Source organism: Arabidopsis lyrata (assembly GCF_000004255.2).
Source record: "Arabidopsis lyrata subsp. lyrata unplaced genomic scaffold ARALYscaffold_4, whole genome shotgun sequence".
Lineage (NCBI taxonomy): Eukaryota > Viridiplantae > Streptophyta > Magnoliopsida > Brassicales > Brassicaceae > Arabidopsis > Arabidopsis lyrata.
In genome coordinates this window covers 14552384-14568232 of record NW_003302552.1, presented here as the reverse complement: position 1 = coordinate 14568232, position 15849 = coordinate 14552384, and the positions used below count along the sequence as shown (strand labels likewise).

The 15849-nt window shown below is 35.1% G+C and overlaps 3 protein-coding genes across 7 annotated transcripts; 2 read left to right on the top strand and 1 right to left on the bottom strand.

Moving 5' to 3' along the window:
* Positions 1–2519: 2519 nt before the first annotated feature.
* LOC9317215 lies at positions 2520–5507 on the top strand. 5 transcript variants are annotated; one of them, XM_021027430.1, is made up of 5 exons: positions 2520–2619; positions 3238–3670; positions 3758–4226; positions 4318–5112; positions 5223–5507. In XM_021027430.1, the coding sequence occupies exons 2-5, from the start codon at positions 3255–3257 to the stop codon at positions 5250–5252; spliced, it is 1710 nt and encodes a 569-aa protein (XP_020883089.1). In that variant the 5' UTR covers positions 2520–2619; positions 3238–3254; the 3' UTR covers positions 5253–5507. The 5 variants fall into 5 exon arrangements, with proteins under 5 accessions (XP_020883089.1, XP_020883084.1, XP_020883088.1 ...); XM_021027425.1 differs by having other exon boundaries at positions 3238–4226; XM_021027429.1 differs by having other exon boundaries at positions 2536–2620; positions 3242–4226.
* Positions 5508–7546: 2039 nt separating this feature from the next.
* LOC9315363 (shaggy-related protein kinase zeta) lies at positions 7547–11464 on the top strand. The gene is made up of 12 exons (XM_002881100.2): positions 7547–7755; positions 8802–8894; positions 9115–9174; positions 9263–9535; positions 9617–9691; positions 9768–9824; positions 10016–10156; positions 10251–10301; positions 10395–10490; positions 10611–10694; positions 10828–10929; positions 11034–11464. The coding sequence occupies exons 1-12, from the start codon at positions 7645–7647 to the stop codon at positions 11127–11129; spliced, it is 1239 nt and encodes a 412-aa protein (XP_002881146.1). The 5' UTR covers positions 7547–7644; the 3' UTR covers positions 11130–11464.
* Positions 11465–11610: 146 nt separating this feature from the next.
* LOC9317213 (aspartate aminotransferase, mitochondrial) lies at positions 11611–14971 on the bottom strand. Its single transcript, XM_021027424.1, has 10 exons — positions 14599–14971; positions 14341–14426; positions 13620–13826; positions 13389–13494; positions 13200–13304; positions 12930–13102; positions 12580–12739; positions 12246–12341; positions 12051–12145; positions 11611–11920 (listed from the first exon to the last, which is right to left on the bottom strand). Exons 1-10 carry the CDS (start codon positions 14788–14790, stop codon positions 11848–11850), a joined length of 1293 nt encoding a protein of 430 aa, XP_020883083.1. The 5' UTR covers positions 14791–14971; the 3' UTR covers positions 11611–11847.
* Positions 14972–15849: the final 878 nt, after the last annotated feature.

The window sequence follows — 15849 nt, the reverse complement described above, 5'->3', positions numbered from 1 at the left end:
GACCTAGATTTATCGTAAAGGAGCTTAGCGGGTCGTGAGGAAGGCTATAAGGACATCGTCTCTGTGTGATTCACCGTTGATGGAAAATATCCAAAGGGTTTTCAGCATGAGATTCAAGGTTTGGTCGAGATTGATGTACCTGAGAATTAAGGAACAAAAGTAGTTTATGGTTTTGCGTTTGTTTTTGACTTTTGAACCATGTATCGTGTTCTTCTATGAAATTTAAGATTTTTATATTATTTTATTTATAATTATTGATTATTGAAGAAAACACATTATTATAAATAATTATGAAAACTAAAACTAATTTTATAATAATTGATAAAAAAAATATTTTTAACATCTATTATTGTAAATGATACAATTATTTGACATTTATTAATGACATTAATCTTAACATTCATTTTTTTACAACTGACGGAAATATTTAACATCACTTATCATAACCGAAATAAATACTAACATCACTTCTACAAATTGATAGAAAAGGTAGTATCATTTTTGGCAATTGACACATATTGAAATCGATTATAACAATTGATGCAAAAATAAAATAAATTTACATCGGTTTCTAATAAAACGATGTAAATTATTTGCATCACCATTTTCAGAGTCATTTTAATAAGTGATGTTAAATTTCTTTGTGTCAATTATAAGTAATGCAAAAATCCAAAATAAATGATACAATCTACCTTTTTTTTGTAGTGTAACTCATATAGACAAGTTGAATTCAAGTACAAGCTAACGATGATTTAGTTACATGAATTTGTATTTACTTTTCATTCAATAAAATTCATAATACGCTCACATAGAACTATTGTTAAAAAAAAAAAAATGATTATTTTCAAAGATTTAATCCAACTAATTATTTTAACCAAGTAGAGATTAATGATTTTTCTTTCGTGGTTGTGTCTTTTGAATAAGACTCATGGGGTATCACTTTGGGCGGTACTGTGAAGTCATATTCACCTGTCATTTTGAACATCTTATAAGATTCAGAAAACTCATATGCATATCACTAAAAAAATAAAAAAGTAAGTTATAGATTTGAAAAGAAAAACATTCCAGATAAATGTTAAGTAAAGGCTCGGGCTACGAAAGAAATTTGGTGTAAAAAAGTGGACCACCAGACCAGATACGTCGGTCATATTGGAGGAGTAATTAATTAATAATGTTTTTTTCTCATTGTGCAACTTCACATCACGGATTACGTACGTCAATAAATACCAAAATACAAAATGTTAAGTAACCGATGACCACCCCCTCACATGATTCACTGACCAACGAATTGAGATCTGATGACTCTGTATTAAACTACCCCCAAGTCTTTGCAATTTTTGTGAATTCAAATAGAGAAAAAAAGAAGATATTTTGGTTTATAGATCTTGGCTAATCAAAAAAAGTTATGGAGACATATGACTTTTATTATTATTTTTACAAACCTTGGACTCATATAAATCATTTCCTTAAACGAACAAGTGTAAAGTAACGTATGATTAGTTGGAAAAATAAGTAACGTATCATTATCTACACTCCAAATGTTAGAAAAAGGTTCCTTTCTTTCATGTTTTGGTCACTACTGTCTATTTAATTTGTTTATATATTTTTTTTTCTGACAACCTAGCAGCAGATTTATTCTTTTATTTTGTTCCCCACTACTATATAGTATACATTGTACTCTCTCCTTTTATTCTTTAATAAATTATTTTTGCACTTTTGTTATTTGTTTTTATCTTTCTCATGTAAGTTGGATTTGTTCACACATTTGATTTACGAAAGTTGGATTTATCAATAATAAATTAATAATAATGTTTGTTTGGCAACCAAATTATGAAATTGAAAGATGATTTATTGAATGATTGATGTCCAGTTTGAAGGAAAACAAATTTACAACTTATTTATGTGTTCACAATATCCTATACAAAATATTTGATGAAATATCTTATATTCTTTTGGATATATAAACATCTTATTTAACATTATATAATATCATATTCTTAAAATAAATAAAGTCTGAAGAAATGTATAGATCTCGTTGCCAATACCTTACCTTTAGAGATTAGTATATACTTATCGTCCCACCTTGTATCATAGAAAACTTCAAATACACCATGTGCTACTTATCCATTTTATTCATTGTTTTTCTTTCATTCATAATTATTCTCTAAGTTTTCCAACTAATTGGCATACTATTTAAAGTTTCAAATCATTTCGATATATAAAATATTTGCATGCCTGCTACATTCTCCCTACTAATAATTATACAAAGCACATGAAATGGACGTTAAAAAAAAAAAGAATTGTTGATAGAGACATAAGGAAAGGCAACTAGTGTGAACAAAAAAAGAAGAAAAAAGAAATTTCCATTTTAAGTATTACTAAATTAATCAACATGCATTTATAAATTTTATATAACAATTATTTTGCTTAATTAACTTAAAAAAAATTCAAAGAAAGGGACAAATCAAAATGACGCAGCCTAAAGAGAAAGAAGTAGGAAGAATATGACAACCTCACATATATTCGTTTTCACCTTCCTCTCTTCATTATTATTTTCTCTTCTCTAATCTCTTACTCTTTCTCTGTCTCTCTCTATCTTCAATCCCGCGTTTTCTCACTGGTATTGCACTTCCTCTCTCTCTATATGTATCTATATATCTGTGTGTATATTTCTCTGGTTCGTCTTCTTCTTTTCTTCTTACTCTGTTTCCTACTCTGTTTCTATAACAAGAAACACAATCTTGAGCTGGTTTTTGCCTCTCTCTGTTCTTCTGCTTCTGATTCTTTATACACAAGTATGAATACGTATCTGTGTATATTTAGGTTTCGATTGGAAAACAAAAATATTTTTCATTGTTTAACTAATTTCTCTAATTGATTTGGATTCATAAATAATGGGCTCACGCGTATACATTTGAATATGTATTTCTGCTGGGTTCTTGAGTCTTGTGGGGTTTTAGAATTAACGAAGAAATATTAAATCTTGATAAGTTTTCAAGAAGCTGAGAAAAGTTCCATCAAGGCGGCGAAAGAATGACTTTATCTATCTTTCTGATATAGAGTTTTGATTTTTGGAAGTTTTTAGTTTTCGAATTTGATGGTTTTGTGACACATTTGTCATAATCTTGACTTAGATTCTTGACATGGAAGAATAAAACTAGTTGAAGAGGTTTATTGTGCAAATTACTTGATCTTTTGAAGTTATTGCAAGTCTTCTAATGATGATTTGATTATGCCGAAGCAAAGGGATTTTCATGTTAATGGGGAGCTTCATGATGGAAGAGAGGCAATTAGATTTCAACCGCCCGCTAATATCCGTTAGACGGCCTGCACAAACTTCAGAATCTGAGAGCAAAACAAGATCTTTTGATGCAGCAAATAGCAAGATTCCTCCTTCTCCACCGGTTTACAAGTCTGATATCAAGTCAGGTCCTGTGAGAAATCCAGGAACTGTTCCTTTTCAATGGGAACATAAGCCGGGAAAGCCGAAAGACGAAAGGAAACCGGTTTTACAAAGTTTTGTAGAGCCACATTTTGTGCCAAAGCTTCCTCCTGGTAGAGAGCGAGTAGAGTTAGTGAGGAAACCTGAAACTAGAGCTGATCACCAGACCAAAACTGTATCGTCTTCGGATAAATATCTTGTGGAGGAGGCAAAGAGTTATAGTTCTCGGTATGATGATGATGATGATAGTGATGGTACTTATCTTGATGCAACTGATACACTTTCAAGATCTGAGTCATTCTTTTTCAACTGTAGTGCTGTTAGTGGTGTGAGCGGTTTGGATGGTTCCGGGATACTAGTAGAGCCATTTGGAACTTTATCGAGTGATCGACAAACTCAGGATCTAATGATGGGGAGATTCTTGCCTGCAGCTAAAGCATTGACTTCAGAAACACCTCCACATCTTACTAGGAAACCGCCTAAACCAGAAGAACCGACTAAGCAGTTGATGAAGAAGGTAGTACTGGTAAAGGAGAAACAGAACAAAGTTGAGCAAAATCCGTATCGGTTTCATCATTCATCTGATCAAGAAGAGGAAGATGAAAATACAAGCAGCATGGGTTCTAGTATTTGTGGATTAGTCCCTCAGATATGCTTGAGAAGCTCTTTAGGACTATTGAATCCGGTTCCATCTGTGAGAATGCAAGCACAAAGAGCTGTTTCTGTTCGTCGTATGCGTTCTAAGTATCAAGATTCTACACCTTGTAATGAAATTCAGGACAAGGTAATTGATTCCCTCTCCTTCTCGCCGCCTCTGCTCATCCTCTCACTGAGACCTTTTTTCTGATCAAATTTCTTTCTTTTTTTCTCCACAGAAAACCTATGAAACTGTGAATGAAGATAAGAGGAAGTTGAAGCTAAATGGATCAGTTGCACAAGTGCATTCTCAAGATGAGTCATTATCAGTATCTTCTATTCCACAAGGAAAGGAAAAACTCGAGAGCTTCTGCACCGCTTCACGCACTAAAACCAGCAAAAACTTTGGTGAGCTCTTGGCTAGTGATGATAATACATGGGAACCTTCGTCTGAGACTCTTGTGGCAGAGAAAACTCTGTATGTAGACACCGTGCATTCAGTAGATAAGAAGGTACAAGAAGAGTCCAAGAAGCAATCTTTATCAAAAGACTATCCTTCACTAGACATTGTTCCTGTTAAAGATGAAGAAGCTGCTATCTCGCAGCCTAAAAGCATTGAGCAAATGAATGGTAACAGAGATGAGGATTTCACTAAATTCTCTAGTCAGAAAGTTGAAGAATGTCCTGATCAAGCTACTGTTGCACTGCCAGAATCCAATGTGGTAGAGATTACAAAGGAGAAGAAGATTGATCTTGAAGTCCAGTTGCAGGGAATCACAACAAATCTTGAAAGCTCAAGGCTTCATCATCGTTCATCTTATCACATTGTTCCTCCACCACCATTACCAAAAGCTCCTTCAGATTCTTGGTTAAAGCGTACATTACCAACAATACCATCAAAGAACAACTCATTCGCATGGTTACAGTCTCTTGGCACTGATGATAATCACTTCACCAAGACTCAAGCTAATCCCAAGTGGGAAACTATGGTCAAAACGTCCAATACACAACAAGGTTTTGTGTGCTTCTCCAAGGTAAACAAAAGAAGAAACTTTAACCTTCACTTTCACAAATGTGTCTTAATTTTCAAAGTCAATGCTTGGCAAAATGTGTTAATACTTGTTTAACATGTTTGTTCTTTCAGGAAACACTAAACTCTATACCAGAGTCATAGCAAGACCAAAACAAATTCTCACTTGAAATAATGAAGAAGGTGTAAATTTTTCACACCAAATTACATGTAAATTTCAACAATTAATAAAGAAGGGATGGGCCAACAAAGTTTGGGTTCTTTGTCTTTAGTTATTTGTGTAAATCTGAATCAAAAGATTCCATAATAAAGAGAAAGCTATGGAGATAATTGTCTTAAATATTGTCTGTCATTTATGGAGAGGTTTCTTGTTGAAGTGATGTACAGCTCATGTTAACAGAGATTTTGTGGCAATAATTCCATGTGACACTGCTTCTTTATTCTCTACTAATAGACATTTCTTTGTTCTGCTTCTTTATTCTCTTCTCTTATAGACATTTTTTTGTTCTTTTGTAATTATGTTTCCAAGTATAGAGCTCACTAGAAAGGAAACTTGAAAACTGCAGAATTGAATTGAATAACTTGACTTAATTAGTCACTAGATCTCTTTATATATAGTGGCATGGAAGATCACATGTGAAATATATCAAACAAAGTGAAGAGAAAGTAAAAACATAATTTAGAGAGAGAGTGAGAGGTTTCTTTATCAGTTAGTTTGACATGAAAGAAGCTATTGCTTTTGGGGATGGTTTGTTCTTGATCTTCATGTTTCTTCTGTCTTTGTTACTTGTAACCATGGCGGTATTTGTTTGCTCCAAAAAGAAGGAAAAGAAGAAGGATTCAGGTTGCTGTTGCTGCTGTAAAGGTGGCGGTTGTGGCGGTTGCTGTGGTGATGGTGGTGGAGGAGGAGGAGGTTGTTAGGTAATAGTATCTCTTGGATACTTTTCCGTACGTACTTGAATTTATGACCAATTTGCTTAGAACATCTAGGCATTACCTAAGCACAACATGTGCATAATCTTACTATTGTTATGCTTAGTATATGATCGGATCCGATTCTTGCATCATCCTACTATCGATCAGTTTCATTTTACTTTAATAGTTCCATCATTTGTATTTTTCTGCATAATTAATCATCTTAATGTATAATTTTATCACCATCTCATGTTAAAAATTTCGATGTAAATATATCATGTCATGATGTATATATATACAAGAGAAATATATCTATCTCAAACATAGTCAAGTATATATTTTAACATGTTAATTGTCTATAGCGTTGGTCGTTGGAATCCAAATAGCGAGTTATTAATAAAAAAAATATTCAAAGAAGTTGATTATGATCGTCCATGTGTTAAGTCCAAACACCGTATCCTAAGACTTTTATCCATCCTTTAAATTGAAAAATATTAAACGTCAAAAATGTAGCCATCTCTGGCTCCAGAGAAACCACAAATTTTCTGAAATGACAAAAACTTGAAGATTTAGAAACATATACGTGATCTTGGACTGAAAGAGTTGAGCAAGTACGTCTATCTTCCTGCGTCAAATTCTCTGTCAGGTTTCTCGATTCGATTTCTGTATCTCGCCATGTTCGTCGTTCTCATGTTTGGGCTTTTTTGAGACTAAGCTATTAGCGGTTCCACCTATTTCCGTAGATTGTAATTTCCCTCGTTTGGGCTTAAGTTTCCCTCTTTTGGGCTTTGTTTATGTTTGTCCGCCTCTTTTGGCCTTAAGTTTCTGGGGGTTTCTATGTACCCGCCGGCCTTGTCTCCGAAAGGATTTCGTTCCTTGTCGGCTTTGTATAACTCAATCGCATTCTATCTATGAAATCCTTTAGACGAAAAAAAAAAAAGAAACATATACGTAACAGAAGCCAATATTTTCCATTCAAACGTCAACTTTTTTTTAATACAACTCTAGGACTTGAACCCATTTGTCACCAAATCATGTTATACAATCCTAGATGGAGTAGATTAATATCTTCATCTAGTTCTCTGACTGTGGCTAAAAAGTTCAACATATACAGTATTTTTGACTTTTGCCCAAAAAAAAAAAACAGTATTTTTGACTTATATATTCAAGAGTTTTAAAATATAAATATTCATGAGAAGAATAGTAAGAGACTGACCTATGAATAAATAAAAATACAGGAAAACAAATTAAGAGTGATAGATTAAAGAGTTTTTAAATGTGTGTTAAAAACTCCAAAACAACTATTAATCTGATTGTGTATTATCCAAATTATCACAAGGCTTGTTTTATGTTTCTGATTGTGTGTATGTAATCTCCTCAATGTGCTTATCAGACTTTTCACTTCACTAATCAATGTGCTTATCAAATAGATACTGAATTAATAGATTAGTGTTTTCATTGGTGCGTAAAACTTACGCGCTATCTTCACGCGTGGGTTTCTTCTTTATCTTAGAACGATTTCTCAAGTTTAGACACAACACAGGTGAGAGAGAGAGAGAGAAAAAATAGTCTTTACTCTTCTTCAGTGAGAGAGAGAGAGAAGTTAGAGCTGTAAAAGCACATGACTTCAATACCATTGGGGCATCCTCAGCCTCCGTCTTTAGCTCCTCAGCCGCCGCATCTTCACGGCGGAGATGCTTTGAAACGTCGTCCCGATATGGATACCGACAAGGTTTTTTTTTCTTCTCTTTTAGCTTAACGTTTGTGTGTATCTCTCTCTTTTCCTCTGATTGATTCTTTGGTGAACAATGCATTTCAATTTTCGTTTTGTGGGTTTCCTAGATCTAGCTCAGATTTTGCTTGTTTCGATGTGTTAGTGAATCGATCTGTGTTCTTTTTAGTCAGCGTTCTTGATTTGAGCTTATTGAAGATTGTGCATTTTGACTTCATAGTAGTTATACTTTTCTTCAGCTGAAAGTTTCAACCTTTTTCTAGTGAAGATTGATCTCTTGAGCTGTTTTTGATTACTAGTAATAAACCTTTGAACCATAAAGAAGAAATTAGGGTAAAGACCAGAAAATTTCTAGTAATAAACCTTTGAACCTTAAAGAAGAAACCTTTCTTTTTTTGGTTGTTAAATTTAACACAAAGTACTTGTGTATCTTCCAGTTTTTTTCCTTTTTCCTGACAGGTTTTGGAGTATTCGTTTAGTTATATGATTCTTGGCCCATTCTGTATTGATTCTGAACTCTTTTGGTCTGTTTTGTTTTGTGTTCTTTTGCTTTGTTTCTCCATCTGACAGAGTTTGTTCCATCCTGTGTCTGATTGTATCTTTTGATTTTGTACAATTTTCTTATGTCCTCAAAATGGTTGACATCTTAATGTTGCTCTACCCATGAAGTTCCACTTATCATTTTTTGGCTTTCCTTTACCTTTAACAACTAGTATGCATTTGTTTTCTCAATTTTGTTAGCCTCTGGTCAATAGGAACATGCGACATCATTCAGATTTTGATTTGGTTATTTTACATGATTGAATTCTCTGTAAATTGGGCATTAACTGTTCTTAGATTTGAATGCTATTTTAAACACAAGTTTATATTCTGGAAGATTTCATATACTTGACAGAACTGAGTAAAACTGATTCGAATCTTTTGAATGATTTGTCTATTGAATCAATATACATCGGAGAAAAACACTAATTGTTGCTACTTTCCTTCATTATTTGTAGACAAGAATAGTTTAATGCCTGTAATAATATGTTCAGGTTTGATTGCAGGAAATGTCTGCTGCTGTTATAGAAGGAAATGATGCTGTTACTGGTCACATCATTTCTACTACAATTGGAGGCAAAAATGGTGAACCTAAACAGGTTGGATTCTGTTGTTGTTAAATCTTTTAAATGATTTAAATCGCAGTTATTGCTCGGGGCACACTACTATATGTAATGTACTTGTTACCTAAGGTTTAGATTAATCATTTCCTAAGTTGCTTTTCCATTATAGAAACTTCAACAAATAGACATCTTTGTGACTCTTTTTTCCAACTTTAAGTTCTACTCACTTATGTTTTCCTCCCTCTGGCCTTTACAGACCATTAGTTACATGGCCGAACGGGTTGTTGGAACAGGATCATTCGGAATTGTATTCCAGGTACCGTTGTGCTTGTCACTGCTAGCATCTTTAGGCAAATGGCTTTTTTTCTTTCCTTTTTGATCAGGTTGTTAACTTACCATTCTAGGCAAAATGCTTGGAAACTGGAGAATCAGTAGCCATTAAGAAGGTTTTGCAAGATCGCCGCTATAAAAACCGAGAGCTGCAACTAATGCGGCTAATGGACCACCCAAATGTGGTTTCCTTGAAGCATTGTTTCTTCTCTACAACCACTAGAGATGAACTCTTTCTCAATCTGGTTATGGAGTATGTACCAGAGACGCTGTATCGAGTTCTGAAGCACTATACTAGTTCAAACCAGCGGATGCCTATTTTCTATGTCAAACTTTACACATACCAAGTATGCATTGTTTTCTACTGTTTGCTGTACACACATACTTGTTGTGTTTATCCTTAAACGGGTTGGAAAATATTTGTGCAGATCTTCAGAGGCTTGGCTTATATCCATACTGCTCCTGGTGTCTGCCACAGAGATGTGAAACCACAGAATCTTTTGGTACGTTGATCTATTGTGGGTTAGTCTTTGGTAACCTGGACTAGATTGTAATCTAATTCTCTGTTATGTTCCTTAGGTTGATCCCCTCACCCATCAGTGTAAGCTCTGTGATTTTGGAAGTGCAAAAGTACTGGTAAGAGGTCTATAGTTTTATTTATGCCCTTTGTTTTTGTATTTTTCTCTGTGCTTATGTGTCTGTGCATGCAGTTGTTAAAAACTCCAATTAAGTGAATATTATGCAAGTAATTTACAAAAGTATGGATGCAGCATTTCAGATATTTCTCTGTGAGCCTGAAATTTGTAACATTTGGCTATTTATATTAGGTGAAAGGTGAAGCAAACATATCATATATCTGCTCTCGGTATTACCGAGCTCCAGAACTCATTTTTGGGGCCACAGAGTATACATCATCCATTGATATATGGTCTGCTGGTTGTGTTCTGGCAGAGCTACTTCTTGGCCAGGTTAGTTTAAATTCTTAACCTGTTGAGTATCTTGGGAAATAAAGCATCTCTCCATAATCTTCTGTAATCAATGTGGTATTATTTATCTTCACAGCCGTTATTCCCGGGAGAAAATTCTGTGGACCAGCTAGTGGAGATCATAAAGGTGAAGTCTTCTTTTCTTAGATTTTACCTTGGCGTCATTTCCTGTCTGTGCTATAATCTAATAGTCTTGTCATGATGTTCTGTGTTGGTTTAGGTTCTTGGTACTCCAACTCGCGAAGAAATCCGGTGCATGAACCCAAACTACACAGACTTCAGATTCCCACAAATCAAAGCTCACCCTTGGCATAAGGTATATATATGAATGTCACTTTCTAACTTCTTTCTGATCATACAATTGCTTACTTCGCTACCTAAACACCATTTATGGAAAAGAAGCTAACACGATGCACAACTGCTCTATGACCTCCAGGTTTTCCACAAGCGGATGCCTCCAGAAGCCATTGACCTTGCATCTCGGCTTCTTCAATACTCACCAAGTCTACGTTGCACTGCGGTCGGTATTTCTAAACCAAGTACTCTTAATTGTTACTTGTTAGAGTGTTTCTCTCTGGCTTCTTGGGCCTACATTGTTTAATTAAGCAGTGAGATTTTGTTTTAACTGACACATGTCTGTTTGGCCTCTGAAGCTCGAAGCATGCGCACATCCTTTTTTCAATGAACTCCGTGAGGCAAATGCTCGTCTTCCAAATGGCCGACCTCTACCACCGTTGTTCAACTTCAAACAAGAGGTATGTTAAACCATTCCAAAAGCACTTTGCCTTAAACCAAACATAACAGAATGTGCAAACAGTTACTCAATCTGTTACCTCACTCTCTTTGACTGTTGAAACAGTTATCTGGGGCGTCACCGGAGCTTATCAACAGGCTAATACCAGAGCATGTGAGGCGACAGATGAATGGTGGCTTTCCATTTCAAGCTGGTCCCTAGAAAAACGATTTCGAAATGCTTTTCGATAGCAAACTGCCTTCCGGAAAGGAGGAGAAGGGGATTTACTTCTTTCTGATTAACCACGTATCAGCTTCTGAGAAGAGATGATGCTCCTCCTTAGACGTGGCCAATTCAGCCTTTTGAGAAATCAGGAGGTGATGATTGTGTCTATTATATTCTTTTTGTTCACTGACTTGTAGAGATACTTTTTCTCGTGTATCAGTATTTGTATATGTTTTTGTTCTTAAAAATGAAACAAAAACCATTCCAAACATCTGCAAGACAAAGAGCCGAAATGATGGAATGAAATCATATGATAATCTGAAGTTTAACTCTACAACTATAGACAATTCGAAATAACCTTGTGAGATCTGTTTGAGAATAAAATTGCACGATTGGAATGATTAAGTTTGAAAAGACCGAAAGTTGTTAGGAAACAAGTCAAAAGAGCAAATGGAGAAGAAAACAATCCACATTTTGTTGAACAAAGTAGAAACATATATCCTCTATAGAATGCAGTTCAAAAATACTATCCAATAATTGGTCGTTTAGGCTTGTTCTTATTGACGAAAAAAATGAGCTGATAAATTACTGTTTATGGTATGGGTAAACTTTCAGTTCCCGCAAAAACAATTGCAGAAGTACAAATCTTGCCTCCTGTTTTATTGAATCTTCAAACAAAATTTGTATGTTTGGCTGAAACATGTAAATAAACGATTTACGATGACTTGGTGACTTCATGTATAGCATTTGCAAGGTATCCCACGTTTCCTGTTGTAACACCAGCCATACTGCAACCAAACATCAAGAGCCTCAATGATTAGGACAATGGATTGCATTGAAATTAAGCATGTTGATGTTAGGAAATGGATTGCATTGAATGTGAACTCAAAGATTTCTAATCAGGAGAAAGTGAAGTACCTGATACGGCCATTACGGGTCATATAGATGTGATATTCGCTTGTTAAGCGGTCAACCTGTTCTGGTGTCAGCCCACTGTAGCAGAACATTCCAATCTGTTTCCCCCATAAAAATATGTTAATGTGTGATTGTGTTGTGTGAGTCAGAGGTGAGAGACAACAAGTTCAAAAGAAACACTGTTTATTTTGTCATTACCTGCTTGGTAACATGCTCCCATGATAAAGGCGATCCTAACTTCTCAAGGCTTTCTCGCAAAGTAGTTCTCATGCCGATGATCCGATCAGCCATGACCTGTTGTGTTACAGATTTTACATATGGCTTATCAGATTGTAATTTTATAGTTGAAATACTAAACACAAAAGAGTGGACATGGGATAAAAGGTGATGAATGAAAGAAGTAGTGTTTTTTCATAAAAGAAGAGTCTCCATGTTTTAGGTAATGTGTGCACATGAAACATGGAACATGGAATAGAGTGCAAGAAGAAGGAAGCTATATAGTTAAGGAGATAACATTATGGTGGAATGTTACCTTAACTTCCTTTAGCCACAGACTTTTTAACTCTGGGTCTTCAAGAATGGTTGAGACCAGTTGCGCACCATGTAAAGGTGGGTTGCTGTACATTGGTCTAGCTAGCTGCTGCAATTGACTTTTCACAGCCACGGCTTGCTTTGCATCTTCACAAAGCACGCTGTAGCAGAAGAAAAAGTTGTCATGCTTATATTCAGTTCTAACTTCATCACTAAATGAACCTGTATGGCTATTTCATACAATTTGGTGACGCCTACATTCGAAATTTTTAAGATGCTAATATATCTATAATTTCCCATATTTTCGTACATGAGAAGAGAATGGTATTCTTTGCTGAGAAAAATGAATACCTGAGACATCCCACCCTCTGGCCGTAGAGTCCCATGTTTTTGGCATATGACTGAGAAATTCCAATATGATGACCATCTTCAAGAAAGATCCTGATGGACTTGGCATCTCTCGCTGGATCTCCACTAGCAAAACCTTGGTAGGCCATATCGAAGAATGCGAAATGATTTTTAGCCTGAAATGAGAACTCGCTTTTAGTTTGCAGAGGGCATATCAAGGAGAAATAAAGTCAATGATAGACAGATAACTATAAGAAACTGATGAGTTATTACCTTGAATAGCTGTGATATCTCTCTCCATTGTTCCTCTGTAGGGTCAACTCCAGTAGGATTATGAGCACAAGCATGAAGAAGGAAGAATGAGCCTTCCGGAGCATTCTATGAAAAAAAGCTTAACAGAATTAGGATGTTATTAACAAGAAGAAGTAAAGATGCTAGTTGAAGAACATGTTCTTTGCTAACCTTCACATCATCCATCAATGCTGAGAAATCCAAGCCCTTGGTTTCTGGATGATAGTAGTGATATGTCTTTTGAGGGACTTGTGCATCTCTCCAGATATTGTGGTGGCTGTTCATACGAGAAAACATAAGCCATGCTATTTTGGGAGAAGCAAAAGAAGCTTGGCCACACTTACAAAGTAGAAGGTTGTGATTAATATTTGAAATGATCAAATTAAACTGTATGAAACTCACTTGGACCAGGTTGGTACAGGAATGTAGATCTGTGAACCAGGACAAAAACGTTTCTGGAAGTCCGCAAACAGTCGGCAGGCTCCAGTGCCAGACAGAGTCTGAACTGCAGCGATTCTTTTATCTTTGATAAATTCACTATTGTCCCCATAGGCAAGCTTCAATGTTAGGTCCACCATTTTGGCACTCCCTCCCATAGGAAGGTACTCCCTGTAATTGATTAATACAATAGAGACAGCAAAGATCAGTCTGGTGAAATATGGGACAATGAGATAATTGCTGATGTTGATATTTCTTAATATGAGGCATGCAAATTAAGCACCACATATATTTAATACGCCAAAACATGGATAAGATAGCATCAGCTAGCTAGCAAAAATCTTCTCTACATGCATATGATTTGCACAAATCCACATTAAAATCGGTTTCTAATACTCTGCATTCTAAAACGCAAACATAACCATAATCAACATAGAAGACCCACCATCCCAGTATATATGAAAAAAGTAGCACTTTGATTTCACGAAGAAAGAAAAAAACGAGGAAGTAACAAGGTAGGCATCTACTGCATGAAAAAGGGATTAATAGGCTAATAAGACCTCCAATAGTTTACAGTTTTTATCAGCAAATCACACATATTCTTTTCGTCAGTTACAATTCAAGAACTTCACCAACTGTACAAGAAGAAGAAGAGAAGCATCAAAGTTATCTGATTTGGGCTTACATGAAAGTGCTCCCAGCAAGCCTTTGCTCAGCTTCTCTGACACATTCCAAGACAACAGGCTTTCCGTTATCATCACGATAAGCTCCCTAAATGATTTAGCCAATTCAACAAATAAGTAAAGTAAATAAAGATAAGCTTCATCAAAACCAAAATCAAAGCCACCATGCAAACACCAAATCACAATTCATTGGACTAAGACCTCATTTTTGATAGATTCGTAAGATCTTGTAGTAAGCAGGGGAAAACAGAGAGACTCACCACACCAACATTAACTTTTTCGGGACTAGGATCAGCGAGAAAAGCTTCGGTAACTCCGAGGATTGGATCTTTAGGAGCAGGCTCAACGCTCTTCCACCATGAAGACATAGATCTCAAACCACCGAAATCACCGGAGATCGGAGTCATTGCTCGCTTCGAAGCTGCGTTTCGGATCATCATCGCCATAGCCATAACTCTCTCTCTGTCTCGCTCTGTTTCTATCGGTTAACGTCAAAACACAGAGAAAAGATAATCGAAAGGAGTTTATATAGAGAGAGAGAGAGAGAAGTAGCGACTCGTGCGAAGTTTGGCAGATGAGGACGAAGGAGAGTCGCACAAGTTGTTTTAGAAAATGGCCTTGGTCTGTGTGTGTGTGAGATAAGGTTTGATTTAAATTATGTAAAGTAAGCTTCTTACAATTATATTCCAATAAATACTATAAAAAGTAATAAATGTTGGTTGGCTCTATGTGTCTTCTTTTGTCAGATTTTTTGCCCTTTTAGTTTCGTTTCCAGCACCTGAATATGCTAATACAACATCTTAATATTTATTTTAGAATCTAACATGTTATGGTAGGTAATGCATAAGTTTGACTATTTATAATTATTAATTGTTGTAAACGTGAGTCAATTATAAAAATATGATTTCATTAGAAAACCATAAAACAATAGAATAATAGCTTTAAAGTGAACAAAATTGAATTTTCTTCCTAAAATTTTGTAAAGAGAGAGTTTTATTCGTTTTACTTTATTATGGATAAATAGAGAAAGTTATATTTGTTGGCTCATCTCAACTAAGCTCGAAACATACATAAGAATAAATTCTTTTGTTTTATTACTGAACAATTGAAAATTTTGAAATAATCTACCAGAAATATTTGTCTTAGATGGACACATATGATTTATGTTGAAATAAATATGTGTCTTACCAGACAAATCTTGAAATAAATTATATCAGAAATTCAGAACATTTGATTAGATGGACATTATAAGGTTCAGTACAAATTGTTTTTCGGTTCTTTTATCATTCTTGGGCATTTAAAGGGTTCGATGTAAAACAAAAAACAATGGGCTAGGCCGCTAGGCCCCATAATCCTTTTCTTTTCTTATGCTTTTACCAAAAAAAAATAGAAAAACATTTTTCTTACCTTTTTGTAGTTGAAATTGGAAATAAATTAACACTAAAATCCAAATGAGCAACCTCATTAATTTAAGATAGGAAATCAATTCACTTCATTAGATTTTATCAGTG